This window comes from Megachile rotundata, chromosome 1, assembly GCF_050947335.1.
Source record: "Megachile rotundata isolate GNS110a chromosome 1, iyMegRotu1, whole genome shotgun sequence".
NCBI lineage: Eukaryota > Metazoa > Arthropoda > Insecta > Hymenoptera > Megachilidae > Megachile > Megachile rotundata.
The window spans coordinates 22,603,724-22,621,189 of NC_134983.1; the positions used below are offsets into that span (position 1 = coordinate 22,603,724).

The following is a 17,466-nucleotide window of genomic DNA, read 5'->3' on the forward strand; positions in this document are numbered from 1 at the left end:
GATATACCACGACGCTTTAAGCCCACATGACTTCAATAGGTTCGTTCCAACCCTGTTCCATTGTTTTCACACACAAATCCATCGAATCGAATGGGGAAGACATTTCTTTTGTAAGCATACTTTCGTGAATTAACTGATTGAAACCTGGATCACCGCACACTGAAGCTGCTCGGTTGCTTTGTCGATTCCATGGAAATGTCACTGGAAATTGGGAAAGAAAATTGACACGGGTATCTTTAACGCGGGGTTGTTCCATTGTCGAAATTCTGTTATCATGACTGTTATCGACTAGGTTTTTCAATTTATTCGACCCACCGCATCGTTTGTCCATTTCTGACAAACTTTCGATAATAGAAGGAACATTTTTCTGCAAATTTTCTTCTTTAAAAATAATATTGGAACAAGCTTCAAATTTTTTAAATTTCAGTTCTTGAAATTCGCGCAAAAGTTTTTCTTCAGAAGTTTTATACTTTCCATAGTTTTTTTGAAAAGTTTCATATTTTTGATTCTAAGTAATTACGAAGTTAACAAAAAGTGCTTGTTTGTCCAGATTCGAGAAGAATGACCGAGGCACAATCAATGAAAGTGTAACATCGCAGAGAATCGTTTGTTCGCGAATCAATCGAGAGATTGCCCGAGCGGAGAGGATGAAGTCGTCGGACGCTTAGCCGGCTTTCGAAGCCATGAATTTTTCGTGGCAGTGACAATTTGAAACGGCGAAACAGAAGAGACGTCGTTATAGGACGCGAACGACATGTCCGCGGAACGAAATGGTGAACGGATCGATCGGAATCAAACGTTCGAGATAGAAAATGGCAACCTCACGGAGAACCGCTCGAGCTGCCTTCCGGAATTCTTCAACACCACTTTGCCGGATGTCAACGCGACGAATGAGATCGACTCTTTCTACTTTTACGAGGTGAGTTTAAGAAAACAAGACACACTATTAATACTGAACTTTCGACACCGTCCACACGGGCTAATTATTGACCTCAAGGGTGAAGAACCCTTTGGGGACTGTTTCATGCATTTTTCAAGAGGCTCTGACTTTGACGTACTAGATACAATCAAATGAAGTTGTGAACTTTATATTGGGGGAAAAAATTCAGGCATGAAGGTGTAAATAAATATTGATTGTCTGAATATTGGTCAGAATAAATAATAATTCATGAAGTTTTATTTTGTTGATTCATAATAGAAAATAAATTCAATCGATTAGTAATTGAACATAGAAAATATATGTAATTTACAAGTAATTTAAAACTGTGATCAGAATAAATATTAAGATACAGGCTTTATTTCACTAATTTGTTATAAAAAATAAATTTAGTGGATCAGCAATTGAAAATACAAAATATATGTAATTTACAAGTAATTTACAGCTGTGTTCAAAATAAATATTAAGGTACAAGTTTTATTTCATTGATTCTCTATAGAAAATAAATTTAATGAATCAGCAATTGAAAATACAAAATATATGTAATTTACAGCTGTGTTAAAAATAAATATTAAAGTACAAGTTTTATTTCATTGATTCTCTATAGAAAATAAATTTAATGAATCAGCAATTGAAAATACAAAATATGTGTAATTTACAAGTAATTTATTCTGTGTTCAAAATAAATATTAAAGTACAAGTTTTATTTAATTGATTCTTCATAGAAAATAAATTTAATGAATCAGCAATTGAAAATACAAAATATATGTAATTTACAGCTGTGTTAAAAATAAATATTAAAGTACAAGTTTTATTTCATTGATTCTTCATAGAAAATAAATTTAATGGATCAGCAATTGAAAATACAAAATATGTGTAATTTACAAGTAATTTATTCTGTGTTCAAAATAAATATTAAAGTACAAGTTTTATTTCATTGATTCTCTATAGAAAATAAATTTAATGAATCAGCAATTGAAAATACAAAATATATGTAATTTACAGCTGTGTTAAAAATAAATATTAAAGTACAAGTTTTATTTCATTGATTCTTCATAGAAAATAAATTTAATGGATCAGCAATTGAAAATACAAAATATATGTAATTTACAGCTGTGTACAAAATAAATATTAAAGTACAAGTTTTATTTCACTAATTCGTCATAGAAAATAAATTTAACCATCAATAATTAAAAACAGAAAATATATATAATTCACAAGTTGCAAGTCTACATTATATTTTTTTCTATAAACTTATAAATAATATTTGATTGCATTCTCCTCGATGCACCACCTAAATTGATACCTTCTCTACTTTCGTGCAAGGAGCTTCCTTTAGAATTCTCCCAAAGTTAATTTTAATATGTGCACCTCTAAAAGCGTTTATCGAAGGTTTAATCTTTCATAAAAAGATGGATAACTTCACTATAGCGTTCCTTTGATACCTTCCAAGTCTGCACTAGTTTTCATAATGTTATCTTTAAAGCACCTCGTGCGTTTCATTTATGTGTTAACAATGTTGAAGGCAAGGTTTCAAAGGACATAATGTTGCCTCAGCTTTCGTGGTACTGCATTTTGTATCAGCGAATGGCACATCGTGTTAAACAAAGCATTTACAAACATTTGTGATTAGAGGATGTCACTTTTACATCTCACTTTTCTTCTTTACCAACTTGGACATTTTTAAATTAGAAAATTGAGGATTTTTTAATTTATAAAATTAAGGGGAAATTTTCAAAGTTACATCAAGGACTATGTGAAAGATATTTTTATATTAGCAAGTGTAACAGCCCTGCTTGTGACAATATAACAAAGATGAATTGTACTGGACAGTGGCTGAGTGCACGTCGCTTGCATGTCCGTATACACCCTCGAGAACATAATTGGCTATCATTGATCTAACTGATCCTTTGTATCAAAAATATCAATCTTTTCTGGGGTTGGAAAATCTCTAAGGATCCTCAAATCTGATTTTACAACAAAAAGCAAAGAAATCTTACCGAACAAAAAATTTTGTAAATCATCCCCTTATCAAACAAAAATTTGTGTAGATCACCCCCTTGAAAAAATATCTGCTACTTATCTAGTATATAATTTTATTTTCTTTACTACCCCAAATTAGCAGCTAATCACCACCCGAACAGCCTCAAAAAGATACGATATGAAAAATTGAAATTAAAAGTATAAATACCGGAAGACACGGTACGTAACCTACATGGCGTCCATTACTTATGACGATGATTAATTACTCGTTTACAACGATAAAGCTCGTTAATATTTTCCCCGTTATCAGATAGAAACAAGGTTATTACTCGCTGACAAAAATATTTCATGAAAATATTTCCGTGACAGCGGCAGCAACGCGGAAAAGTAACTGCGACAACGGAAAGTTTCAAATGTATCCCGTTCAAGGCATGTTTATGGTACTTCTCGTAGGGACATAATGGAAAACTGTGATAACGTCGGATACGCGTTCTTTCGTTTCATCGCGATCTCCGACGACATAAATTTCCTTGCGGGTCTCTTCCGTCGCGTCGGCGAAGATAAAGGAACGATATTTCACCATGGTGACAAAGCTGCGACTATGATAACCGATCGCGAGTCAAGTTTTGCGAATCGTAATTGAAACGATGAAGTACAGCTACAGAAATGTTCAAAATGAATTATACAAAAAAGTCATATTATGTAAAGAGACAGTTTTATAAAGCAGGACTGCAATTTTCTGTATATCTGTCAAATGAAGTTGATAAAACATGAAGGTCAAGATGAAAGTCTTACAGTGAAGATCGAAGGGCATTGTTTTATAATTCGACAGTTTTATAAAACATGACTGCAATTTTCTGTATGTCTGTCAAATGAAGTTGAAGAAACATGAAAGCCTAGATGAAAGTCTTACAGTGAAGATCGAAGGGCATTGTTTTATAATTCGACAGTTTTATAAAGCATGACTGCAATTTTCTGTATGTCTGTCAAATGAAGTTGAAGAAACATGAAAGCCACGATGAATGTCTTACAGTGAAGATCGAAGGGCATTGTTTTATAATTTGACTGCATAGTAGATTTTAAACTTGTTCATTATACCTGTTGCATGAAATGTTTTATCATGTAAAATTCAATGAAAGAATATATTTTGAAGATCTTATTAATGTATAAGTTGCGGAAGGTACCTCGAATATGATCAAGATATAAAATATCTGACGTAGAAGTTACAAATATTCATATAGGCATGTGGCTTAACCTATTTGTTCCCACAAGCATTTTTTTTTAAAAAGAAGCAATGATGCTAGTACAGAGATTCAATACAACTTTATGGAATAACTGACACCTTTTGCTATAATAAAAATAATAATACGTCTCTTCATACTACAAATTTTAGTACTGTACTCATGTGAGTGCACTGAGAACACATGTGGACATTTCATGTTTTATAAAACTGCATGCAGTGTTTATGAAAGTGAATGCAGTATACTCAAATGAGTACACTAGGGTAAAATACATTAAACTATCTTTTGTCCGTCAATGTATCTTCAATTTTAAAATATAAAAATCTCTGAACTCAACCTAACCTAAAACCGTAACAAAAGCTAAAGTATAAAACCACGAATGCGTCATGAAGATAATCTCTATCAAGAGATTACTTAAATATTGGGTCAGATATACTTAGCACCTATATAATAGAAAATCGACATAAAAACTGAAACACGAGTGTCAAATACGTGATCAGATCAAAGCGTAAGAGAGCAAAATTTGATTTTGTTCGAATGTTTACACCGAAAGTGACTCGAAACGATCGGCTCATCGAAAACCGTAAATCGTTCATTTTATCGCCAGTATGGAACGGTCGGTTGTCATTCGGCGGTTAAATGGCGCGAATTGGAATTTCGGCAGCGTAGACACGTGTCAGGGAAACGGGTAGAAAAGGAACAGGTGACAAGACAACGATGGCGTCCACTGTCTGACGAATTACCATAGACACCAGACAGGCGCCTGTTTTAATTCGAACGTCGACATTTTCGCCTTGGTGTTTTGGCTAGGCAACCCTCTTCTCTACGTGCCGAAATTTAATATTCGATCTACGCCACACGTCTCTCGATTGCTATAGCTTTCGAAATTCTGCTGGGAATAGAGCGACGAGAAATACGGCTAACAAACGGCAGATTCACAATTATCTTCGTTCAGAACTCGCCACCTTCGTAAATTTCCTCGTGAATTGCTTCGACCACTACCAAAAATACCGGTCGAACGTTTGTTGCTGGATAGAGGACATTTATCGGGTTCGATGAACCCGTGTTTCCGGTATATTATCGCTGATATTTCATTTAAATGTTTATTGCGCGAAATAAACAGTCTGGAATATGCGACGTGGCGGAGCTTGATGGTTGAGTATTTTTGAAAAGCCAGAGAGAACAGTATCCACTCTTTTACCACTCAAACCTTCAATCGAAGTTGAATTCTCTATAATACAAATTTTCTAAATACAATTTTCTCTTTAACTATTAAATCATTTTTACGAGAGAAAAATTGCAGAAACTTTTAACTGAATGCACTTTTATTAACAGAAGAATATTTAAACATTTAATTAAATTTTTAAAGGAAGCATGTTTTTAACAGTTCAAGAATAACATAAGACTGAGGGAATGTTAAACGAACATTCAGCAATGATGCGTTTTTCAACGAACACACGACGACATCTCTTGCAACCCTCTTTCACTTCGTTCACACTTCAAGGAATAACTATATAATCATTAACGGGTCACACAAATAATAATCAATAAATTCCTACAAAATAAGACCTGATTTCAATACATATTTTCACTGAGACATGTCGGAGATTAAAATGTATGTTGCAGTATTGCAATGTTGTCATTATGCATTTAGAGGTCACACAAATAATAATCAATAAATTCCTACAAAATAAGACCTGATTTCAATACATATTTTCACTGAGACATGTTGGAAATTAATATGTATGTTGTACTATTGCAGTGTTGCCATCATGCATTTAGAGGTTAAGTTCATAATTATTCATCTTGATGTATCTTTACCCTATCATTTTTTTACCTAACTTAGACTATTGAACATTTTTAAAGTCGTCACCGCATATTCATGATTTAAATGTTTAACTTTCTACGTTATTATTTCTGATTTTATCATAAGTACAACAAAAGAACTAATTACGCAAAACACACCGTAACTGTTGTAATTTCATCCCGCGTCTAAAAAGGGAAACGAAATTACAGCAGAGATCTGCGGGTCTATAAAAATGTTCGAAATAAGCGAAGCAGTTTGCAAAGCGGTATCTCTGTAGCAACTTTTTCATGACTCCGTGGAAAAACTGAATCGTCGATAAAAAGGGAGAAGGAAGAATTCCTTGGCAAGATCTGTTATCGCGAGATCAACGAGGATCTGTGAAACGTCTCGATCCTCTGGTGGATCGACGATGGCTTCCTGTCAGCGATCCGCTGTCACCTGGCCGTTTCTTGTCCCCTTTCTAAGCGAGGTGTATCGCGGTGTTCGTGAAACCGAGTCCCTTAACCCTTCGTTGCAGAAAGCCCGGGAACTCGATTATTTTTACTAGGAATGCGGGTCCGCGAGGAAAGAGAGACAGAGAGAAGGAAAAAATAGAGGAACGAAGAAGGGGGTCGTTGACGTGACGTTGGAGTATGATAAAATTAAGCTCGCAAGATTCGTTCGTGAAATGGGAAAAGCTCCAGCTTTTTGCTCGATGTTTTCGATTGCGATGTCTCGTCGTGGGGGTCGATACTTCTCGTTTTGATTTAGAACGGAATTTTCTGTCGACTCGCTGGACGATATTGAAACTTTCTGGGAGAGTTCCCTCGCGATGTAGTCTGGTTACGCGGTCGATCGATCGTTAAACTTATTGCGGTAAAAATCGATGGTACGCGGAACTTTTTTACGCCCGAACGAAAATACTCCAGCTCGGTTATTTGTTTCCGATCGCGTTTCCGATACCGTCCGTTGGCGAACGGTCTTTAATAAATTTATAATTTCGATTCGAGGAAAATACCCCTTGTATTCATAAGTAATAAGAATTCTTTTATAGCGCGAAATAAATGTCGAACAAAATCATTAGTGTTCATCATCGTTTCGGCAGTGTCTGTCCGAACGAGAAAAGTTTAAATTAATTTATCGGAAAAGCGAGATAAAAACGCAATTAACGTAGCTCAATTGAATCCTTCTATAACCGACTTCTATCTAGTTTTGACATTTATTCGTTTTAAATTATCGAAATCCAATCTTTTCAAATAATTATCCTCCTCGAATAACCTGCGCTATCTTGCAGCAATAAAAATTATTTTTGCAGCAAATCACGTGTGTTTAATTTAACCAATTAGTACTTTTTGACTCGTATATGACCCCTTGAGGTACATGTATATTTAATTGAACGTTTCACGAAGCGATTACTCCTTTCTCGCATTGTAACAATTTAGAACCTCGCCGAACAGCAATTACAGCGGTAATAATTAAAAGAGAAATCTTCCATAAAACGCTGACCAAACAGTAAACGTTACATTTACATGAGAATTATTTGATTGGCCTGGCGAGAAAGGCGTCTCGTGAAAGGATCGAGAAATGGCGACGCTCTTTCATCGTTGCGGAGTCTCGCTTTCTTCGACGCTCCTCGTAAATCGCGATTACGATTCCATTCACGGGAAGCGGGCTGTTTTTCCTTCCTTCATTTTCCTCGGTGCAACGAACCGTGCAATCCGTGGAATCAATCGTCGGTTCAACGCGAGCTTCAATTAACTTTAATCAACATCCACGCGATCTACAACCATTCTTGATGCTTTTTCTTTTTACTGCGATCTTGCAACCGGGTTCAATCTTCGTGCGACGCAGTTCGGAAAGCCGAGAAGTTTCCGGGGAATCTCGGATGCAAACTCTGATGGAAATTCGGGGAGACGAGAACGGAAAGAAACTATAGCTGATATTTTGTAGAGGAATGTTCGGAATGTTTAATAAATTTAACTACTACCGAGTAGTCGGGTGATTGGGAGATAATTATAATCGATGACGCGTATGAAAGTCGAGAGAAATGTGCTAATTGCTTCTGTAGATAAATTTTAAATGACGTGTTTCGTTTATCAAGTATACATAGTATGTCGAAAAAGTAACTATTTAAATTTAAGGAAAACTAGCGCCTTAAAAACAGTATACTTCCCCTACAAGACACAACTTATGTCTGCGAAATTAGCTATTAACCCTTTGCACTTGAAATTTTATTGTTTGCAAACAGCAACTTTAAAATGTTAAATGAATTCGAGGTTATTATTTCTCTACTAATAATTTCCACTACTACCTATTTCACTATGTTTACACATCTCATGAGCAATATTATAGAATCAATTAATATCAAACTATTGTATTAAATCGAATGACGCCTCACAACTTATGTCTGTGAAATTAGCTATTAATCCTTTGCACTCAAAGATAATTGTATTGTTTCCTAACAGTAACTTTAAAATGTTAAATGAATTCGAGGTTATTATTTCTCTACTAATAATTTCCACTACTACCTATTTCACTATGTTTACACATCTCATGAGCAATATTATAGAATCAATTAATGTAAAATTATTGTATTAAATCGAATGGCGCCTCACAACTTATGTCTGTGAAATTAGCTATTAACCCTTTGCACTCGAAGATAATTTTATTGTTTGCAAACAGCTTATATAAAATTATTGTATTAAATCGAATGATGCGTGAGAGGCACCTCTCGAGCGCAAAGGATTAACATGTTATGAAGCACCCTGTACAAATTTAGCGAAGAAGCCTCGAAAAGTTGCGATTCCAAGCGAGATGATAAAACTCAATCAACCTTCTGTTAGTTTTACAAAGACTGTTTTATCAAGAAACGTTAAATGTGGACGCTCTTGTTCGTGATACTCGACCCTTTATACCTGCCATCCTCCATAAACACGCTCCGTCGAGTAGCAGTAATTTTCATTCGAGTAAATTTGCCAAGTATAACACGAGGATCCTTTCGTTTGAAAGTTAGCTAGTCTTATGAATTTCTGATAGCAAGAAATTATCAAGCGAAGAATTTGTTTCACTTGTCCATACTGCAATTTTATTGTAATCATTGTTTAAGTTCCATTATCTACTTTTACCTTAAATGCATAAGGCATGCACGTGCATCAAAGCGTCCTTGAGAACAATTGTTTGTAAATAGAATACGGTGGAACAGGTGGCAATTTTTAATGGCGGAAGAAACTTCGTCTTTGTTGGACACATGTCTTCTCTTTTGCAACTTTGCATTTTTTCGAGGTCACAGTAGTGTTTTAAATTATTCTTTTGTTCTTTCTTTGTGTTGGAAATATTCTTCTCTGAAAAATACAAGACCATCAAATCACATTCGTATCTTGAAAGGAACATATTTCACTTTCATGTGTTCGTATGAATATATTTTCAACCTGGTTTATAAATCTTTGGAGTTAGACTTTTTTGTACTTAATGCCTCACTTATGAAAAACACATATGTATCTCATACATTGCATATTAAAAACTGTGCAATTTTAGTTTATACTCCAATTTATTTTACATACAATACTGCAATACTGCAATGTTATTTTATATTGTATTTTTATTAATAATTAACATTCACATTTATTAAGAATTCATTTAAAAATTGCAATCAGCATCGATGCAATTAAAAGCTGCAAATAGAATGTTACATTGAAAGTTGCATAATTCATGGAAGGTTTTAATACCGGTGAAGTATATTGATCCTGAAATGATCAGATTGCTGTCGAGTGAATTCCAACGACCTATCACGTAATTATCGGTCGTGTGAAACGAAGGGATCGATTGTTGTCGATATATATCCAGCGTCATTTGCCAAACTTCTGAACAGCTTGACAAATGCGGGAGATACCGTCGACGATCGTCGCTGATATATGAGCGACCAGAAATTGTCATGTTAATGCTACGTTTACATTACGCGTATCTACTTTTGAACATTCATGTCATGTTACCTACGTTTTAGCAATGTTTTAAGTATAACTCAGACTCTGAATATTTCAGTACTCATAAAATTACTGTTCAATTTTAAAACTGTGCTTTGAAAAATTTGGGCTGGCAGGAAATTTGTTGTGTTTCAATTACGTGCATGTTTCAATGCTTGACAGAGCGTGGTTAGGTTAGGTTAGGTTATATAAAAGTTGAAGTTAATTATCGAGACATCTGACAGCTACAACTACAACTCTGACTTAGGCATTTCATAAATTTTATGTATTTTTTTACTTTGTATATTTTTGTTAAAAACTCAAAACGCTATGGATCGAATATCCATATTCATCAGTCCAATATTTTTTCCGCTGCCAATCAGAATATTCGTCTCTCCGCTAGAAAACAAAATAAACAGTAAAACTTTCAGAAAAAGAATGCCTGTATGCAGAGAGATTAATGTAAGCTTCGTTTATCTTGTTTCGATTGTTACAAAAGGAAAACAAATTTGCCACCGCAGAAGGAACGTGTTTTTCATCAAGCTTTTGATACCTCCGTGATTTCTTAGTTCGCGCTGAAAATTTACGTCACTTTGTATTACACGGAATGATAACGCTCTTAAATAAAGCGGGAGATCAAACGGTAACAGAAATGGCGACATAACGCGGTATTTACACCGTATTTTAAATTTCCTTGAAATGAGCAACCCGACACGCACGCGCACGCCTCGACGGACATAAAATTAGACTTCTAGTCGTGGCATTAAAAATAATGCGAACGTTAAGCGAATATACTCGCGGACAGTCTGACAAGAAAGTACGCGCTCGCGAATGATAGATGCACGTGTTGCGGTATGTGACGCTGTTAGTTATAACACATTCAGTTTTAACAAAATCAACCCTAGTTAATTCGTTTAAAAACTTGCAATTTTTATTTTTTGACAAAGAGGTGCTTTTAGAATTTTGAACGAGTACCTGTGAGACACACGACTTTAAAGAAATTGGAAAACCCAAGTTGCTTTAAATAATACAAAGTTGTCTTGTGACCTGAACTAAATAAATTAATGTAGTACAGTTTTATTAAACTGTATCATTTTTAATTTTTCAAGATGGAAAATATATTCTGCTACACATAAAAAGCTAATCAAAGAAGGTACAGTTTTTAATTCTAACCTCAAAGAGAGACATAATTCGACATAGACAAACCTAACCTCAAAGAGATATAACAATCTAAAAATTCATTAACCCATCCCTTAGGAGTTAAATATAGTTATATTTGTTATGTTGAGGCAACGTTAAACAGGTTCCGGTAAACTCGATTATTACATAAAATAGAAAGTATATAATCATCGTAAGTTTCCCCGTAAAATTCAAAGAGCAAGATAAGGTAAAGAAATGATTGTCAGCTGAATCATGTCGAGGAGGTCATCCTTCGAATAATCGAGTGGGTTGATAAGGAAGAAGATATCAGGGGAAGATGTATGATACAGAGCCCAGATTCCAGACGCAGCGTCCTCTTTTCTCTTTTTTCTCCCTTGTGCCTCAAACGAGCCAGGGAGCTTGGAAGTTCATTCTGTCCGAGCGACCGTAAACAACTCCATCGCGGCCCTTTATCTTCTGGATCACCGGGATACAGGGGAACGCGATCTAAAGACGTAAAAACCACTCCAGTCCTTCGTTTCCCTAGTTTTAATACATCACGGGACAAGCTTTATTAGATACTTTTGCAATCTTCTTCGATGGATATCGTGAGAGTCGCGGGTTTTTCAGACCGAGTCTCCCTTAACTCGATAATATTGCTATTAGACCGTTTCAATCTCAGATCTCAGAATTTCTATCTGGTCGAGTTTACTTTAGTTATACATGGCACGTTTGATTGAAACATATTCGAAGACTTTCATTTATTAACTCAAAGCCTTGAAATACCTGTTGAAATGTCCTAATGTTAAAATACCTGAAATTAAGATTTAAATACAGAAAGATAAGTTTAAATACAGAAAGTGTTAACTTTTATCGGGATATGGTTTCATGAGTGGTAGCTTGAGGACAGAAAATAGAAAAGAATTGCATTAGTCAAATTTAAACGACGTCAGATGATGTCTTTATTACACTCGTGTTTCAAAGTATTTCTGGAATTTGAAAATGAGCCTTGAAATCGTAGGAACGTCAGGAGTTGACTCATCACATAATACTTCATTCGACATTTAATTGTTCCTCCATTACCTTTAATTACTCATCATTTATACTTATCAATTATTTGTTAAGTTTTCTTATTTGACCAACATTAGCATCGAAGTCTAACAATAAAATTGAAAACGTTTAATTAATGTCTTAATAACTTCAAATTATCATCAGACTGCCATAATAGAGATGATAAATCGAACACCTGTTTGCATTATTACAACATCGAACGGTATTTATTGAACGGGAACGGGACATTCGGGACGGATGTTTCCTAGAAATTTCGGCGTGTTGTTAGTACACGAACAATGTAGCTGAGAAAACAATGCACTTACCAAGCCGTGTTGGAGTTGCATTTAATTAAGAAAGTTCCCGATATAGTGTGTACATTATCGCGGGCGTATAACTTTCTTAACTCACTTAACGTTCGCCCACTAATTTCACCGTGGAGCTGTCAATTGTCCTCCCACGATTTTATGATCGAGTCATTAACTCGGTGTTAATAGATTCGGTGTTAAACAAATTTTTCATTTCTCCTTTTCGATCAGTCGCTACTTGTTACATTACATACATATGCAATTTATTGTAATGTAATGTAGATATGTACATAACATTAAATATTACATGCAACACATTACATGCAACACATTACATGCAATACATTAGACTTTTTCTAACTTACATTCCTCCTTTTCGATCAGTCACTAATTACATTACATAGATATGTAATTTATTTTAATGTAGCATAGATATGTACATTACATTAAACATTGCATGTTACATACATTATGTCACATAAGTTATAACAATTTGAAATTGTCACGACAAGTAGCGGATCAGTAATCGAGTACCAGCGAGAAAGTAGGTGAAAGTTGCAGCCACCTGGCGGTAGCAAGAAGAACCTCCGATCAAGATTCGACCACTTCATTATTTCAATTCGAGATTACCGTAACAATAATAAAAGTTACGAAAGAAGCAGTAACATGGTCGTTCACGATTCGATTCAGTACCCCTGTACTGCAATCTGGAAGGTGTTGCACAGAGGTAGAATGGTCTGCCATCAAAAAAGGTTCAGGTGTAACGTAAATCGACTACCGTACGATTCCTACGGGAGCAATAAATTGCAAACGGGATTCCTCACGGTTTCTTGTACCATGTGTATGTTCAGAGTTGGCGATCGTTCGAGCAAGAAAAACACGAAAGAATTTTATTAGAGCCGAACACCCCGGGGGAAAAATCATGGAGACGAGTTCACGAATGGTCGATGAAGAAACATTATTGGAACATCGTGGACAAACTCATTCTGAGCCTTAATTATGAGTCGTGGTATATTTACAGCGACAGGGATGTTTATAGTGTAGGGTCTTATGAAGTTTTCGGTTTTTTCAAAATTAGTAGAATATTTAGTTTCATGAAGGAACCTTTGGTTTAAGGGTAAGAGTTATTTTTTTTTAAGGTAAACTTGCTTTTCGTGGTGAGTGTACATTCGAGTGAAATATGGAGTAGTTGACGACGTTATGTGAATTTAATAATTTAAAAATTTTTCCACATTTCTTAATTGTAAATACAATTCTAGATGTTTAAGTCCATCTTGAAGTTCCTACCTGGTATTCTGGTAAAAGTCTGGTATTCTTAGATCAAGTTCCAGAATTACATTCCTAGAACCTCTAGTTCTTAGATTTCGATATTCGTCGATCTTGAAACCCCAAGAGCATAAATTACGCCCTCAAATTCTCACCCCATCTCCAAATCCCGAAAATCAATAAAAATGTAAAATAGACAAGAAATTTCCCCCCTGTCACATTTCCAGCAGGTTAGTCGGATTTGCTCTCGACTGTACTCTCAGCAAGCTCATAACTTCCGTATCTCTTTTAAAACGTAGTTACAAGTTCTTCAAGAAAGTTTATATCGTAAAAGAATTTTCACCTCAAAGGTTAATGAACCAACAATGAAGCGTCAACTCGCAATCACTGATCAGGCAATGAAATTAAACACGTTATTCAAATTGCAGGGTAAACACAAACCCGCAATTAAGTAAGTAGATTAAACGGTCCTTATCACTTTCTTGGTCGCGCATCCAGCAGCCCCCGGGCACGGTTAACGTTCTCTTATTGAGATACACCGGCGGTCGCGGCGAAATAAGAAATGCTGTAATCTTGAAAATTCCAGCCTGTCCTCGCTGAAATGTGGTCCCATATATCAGTCGGTTGTTCAGATTACACGGCGCGCGCATCGATCGGCTCGCTTGAAAATTACCGCGATAGCGCGGGAAACATGTATTACGTATTCCCGGTTCGTCGCGGTACTTTAACGAATAAGACCATCGGATTCGAGGGAATTTTCGGTGTACAATCCTCCTCTTGCTCCTAATGAGACTCAAAGTGGGACGGAACGTAATAAGCCTGGAAATTTCTCCTAACTTCCGAGTGAATTAGGACGTTTGCCGCGGCTCGTTGCTCGCGCTGTCTATGAACTTCCTAAACGTTCTAACTTTCTTAGGCTGCCGATCGAACGAAATGTCGGACACGATTGGGTAACGATCATGAGTTTATTCCAAATTAAAGGATTTGGTTACACGAATTCTTTATTCCTGGGACGAAATTATTAAACAGGATTTAAGCGAATCTAGTGTTTCTTGATGGATATCAATCAGGATAATGGACAGCTACTGTAATTAATACGTTCAATGCCGCGAGTAATGTCTGCCACTACGAATTCAATGTACGTGTAATTGGATGACCGAAATCGTGCGGGAGACAGCTAAATGCTAATCCTACGAATAAATTAATAATGTCTTTTGTATATTTATTTAGCCTTATTAAATTCTTTATATAAATTATCTTTTTCTCTGTAACACTTCATGATCAAAAATATTTTGCAATTTTTCACTTGATGCTGGAGACAGCAAAATGTTAATCCTACAAATAAATTAATATTGTCCTTTGCACATCTATTTATCCTTATTAAATTCTTTAAATAAATTTTCCTTTTCTCCATAACACTTCATGATCCAAAATATTTTGCAATATAATACACTTTTTATTTCACTTGATGCGAGAGACAGCAAAATGTTAATCCTACGAATAAATTAATAATGTCTTTTGCACATCTATTTATCCTTATTGAATTCTTTAAATAAATTTTCCTTTTCTCCATAACACTTCCTGATCAAAAATATTTTGCAATATAATACAATTTTTATTTCACTTGATGATGGAGACAGCAAAATGTTAATCCTACGAATAAATTAATAATGTCTTTTGTATATTTATTTAGCCTTATTGAATTCTTTAAATAAATTTTCCTTTTCTCCATAACACTTCATGATCAAAAATATTTTGCAATTTTTCACTTGATGATGGAGGCAGCAAAATGTTAATCCTACGAATAAATTAATAATGTCTTGTACATCTATATACCCTTATTAAATTCTTTATATAAATTTTCCTTTGTTATCCATAACTCGGTCACTTCATTTTATTTCACTTAATAATATATTTTTACTGCTATTCAGATTTGCATGCAATATGTAGGGAATATGTATCTTTCCAATATCAATTTTTGCCCCGAGCTCCCACTCGAGTAATTGTAAACGACATCCGCTAAATAATGCAGAGGAAAAAATTGATTCGACATATAAATGCATTTTTGATGTTTCCATTTCCCGTTTGCTTGTGCTGTTTTAACAAAGCGAGACAACTTGAGAGTACTAAGGATTCAAAAGCAGACGAGCATTGTTCTATTCACGAGATAATTGAAGAGTACCGCTAACAATCGCTCGTAACATGTCCAAACTCGAGGATGTTGTTAAATCGCGATCAGATAATATACTGATACGGTAAACGTTGGTGATTGCTGATCGAAGTGCTGGTTAATGGTACAATGCTTACCGAAGCTTCGTGTGTTTACGTACGCTTCGGGCGTAACTTAAGGGAGGTTGAAAATTTTAGGAGCTGATAAATTAATATTTCTTCATATACAATATTTCATGTTCATATATAATATTTCTTTATTAAAATAAAGGACATAGTTCTTAGTCTATAAAACGCTGTCAACGATTGTAATATGATTTGAATTTAATAATACACAATAATTCGATATACTTATAATAGTACCTTAACCTACAATTTTCTAGGTTAGGTTGCTCAGTTGCATTCACAATTATCTAAATACTGCTACAAACACAAGAACTAAAATATTCAAGTGTTCAGCACATTTTGCTTTAGGAAATCCTTGATTGTATAGATTATTAGAATTGAACCTAAAATTGCACTAAAAATTCTGCTTAATAACCAAGTGCAGTGTCATCCAACTGTATTGTCATATTGTAGATCAATCACAAATCTGGAAATATATTCTGAAATTCCCAGTACCATTTTATCTCCGTAAATCGTTGATCGAGGCATTAATAAATCCGCAGCAAAAACGAGAGGGTGAGAATACACGTGCGAAAGAAAAACCGAAGGGATAAGGTGGAGTGGATCGACCCTAGAGGCTAAGTCGAGTCATATTTCTCCGTCCGTATAGTTATAGGAAACCCTTTTCGTTAGAAAAGTGCCTACTCGCCCTCGATATTGCGTCACGCTCGTTTTTCCAGCTTTTTGTCCGCCCACTTTCGCTCGATTTGCGGGCAAAACAGATATACAGGGCTCCACGTGTCGGGAAACTTTTCCTCGATGCTTTACTGGGTCACTGTTCGTATGACATCTATCAATTAACCTGGAGATTAATTCGAGTCGTCGACAATGAATTTGTTGAAGTTTTAGATGGGAGTACGATAGGGTATTAGTAAACAGATCGAGTGGAAAGATAAAGTTGAGGTTAATATTCCATTAGCTCCGTTACTTCCGTAAAAGTTACTGAAGGAGTCTGTAGACTTATTCGTGTAATAAGAGTCGTCTGAGAAGACTCTAACGAATGTATTATATTTTAACCAAATTCTCAAAATTGCAAATTTCCCAAGGACCCAATTCTCAAAATTCCAAATTTCTCAAGAACCAAATCCTCAAAATCCCAAATTTCCCAAGGACCCAACTCTCAAAATCCCAAATTTCTCAAGTCCCAAATTTCCCAAGGACCAAATTCTCAGAGTCCCAAATTTCCCAAGGACCCAATTCTCAAAATTTCAAATTTCCCAAGAACCAAATTCTCAAAATTCCAAATTTCTCAAAATCCCAAATTTCCCAAGGACCCAACTCTCAAAATTCCAAATTTCTCAAGTCCCAAATTTCCCAAAGACCCAATTCTCAAAATTCCAAATTTCTCAAGAACCAAATCCTCAAAATCCCAAATTTCCCAAGGACCCAACTCTCAAAATCCCAAATTTCTCAAGCCCCAAATTTCCCAAGGACCAAATTCTCAGAGTCCCAAATTTCCCAA

The 17,466-nt window shown here is 35.2% G+C and overlaps 1 protein-coding gene across 4 annotated transcripts in view; it reads left to right on the forward strand.

The window, feature by feature from the left end:
- The window catches only part of CCAP-R (Crustacean cardioactive peptide receptor), a 61,205-nt gene that overhangs the window by 4,026 nt on the left and 39,713 nt on the right, over positions 1-17,466 (forward strand). For all 4 annotated transcript variants that reach the window (XM_076529370.1, XM_003700464.3, XM_076529361.1 and 1 more), the window contains exon 2: positions 551-919. In XM_076529370.1, coding sequence (XP_076385485.1) covers positions 755-919 — 165 coding nt within the window. In that variant the 5' untranslated portion in view covers positions 551-754. The remainder of the gene's footprint in view (positions 1-550; positions 920-17,466) is intronic.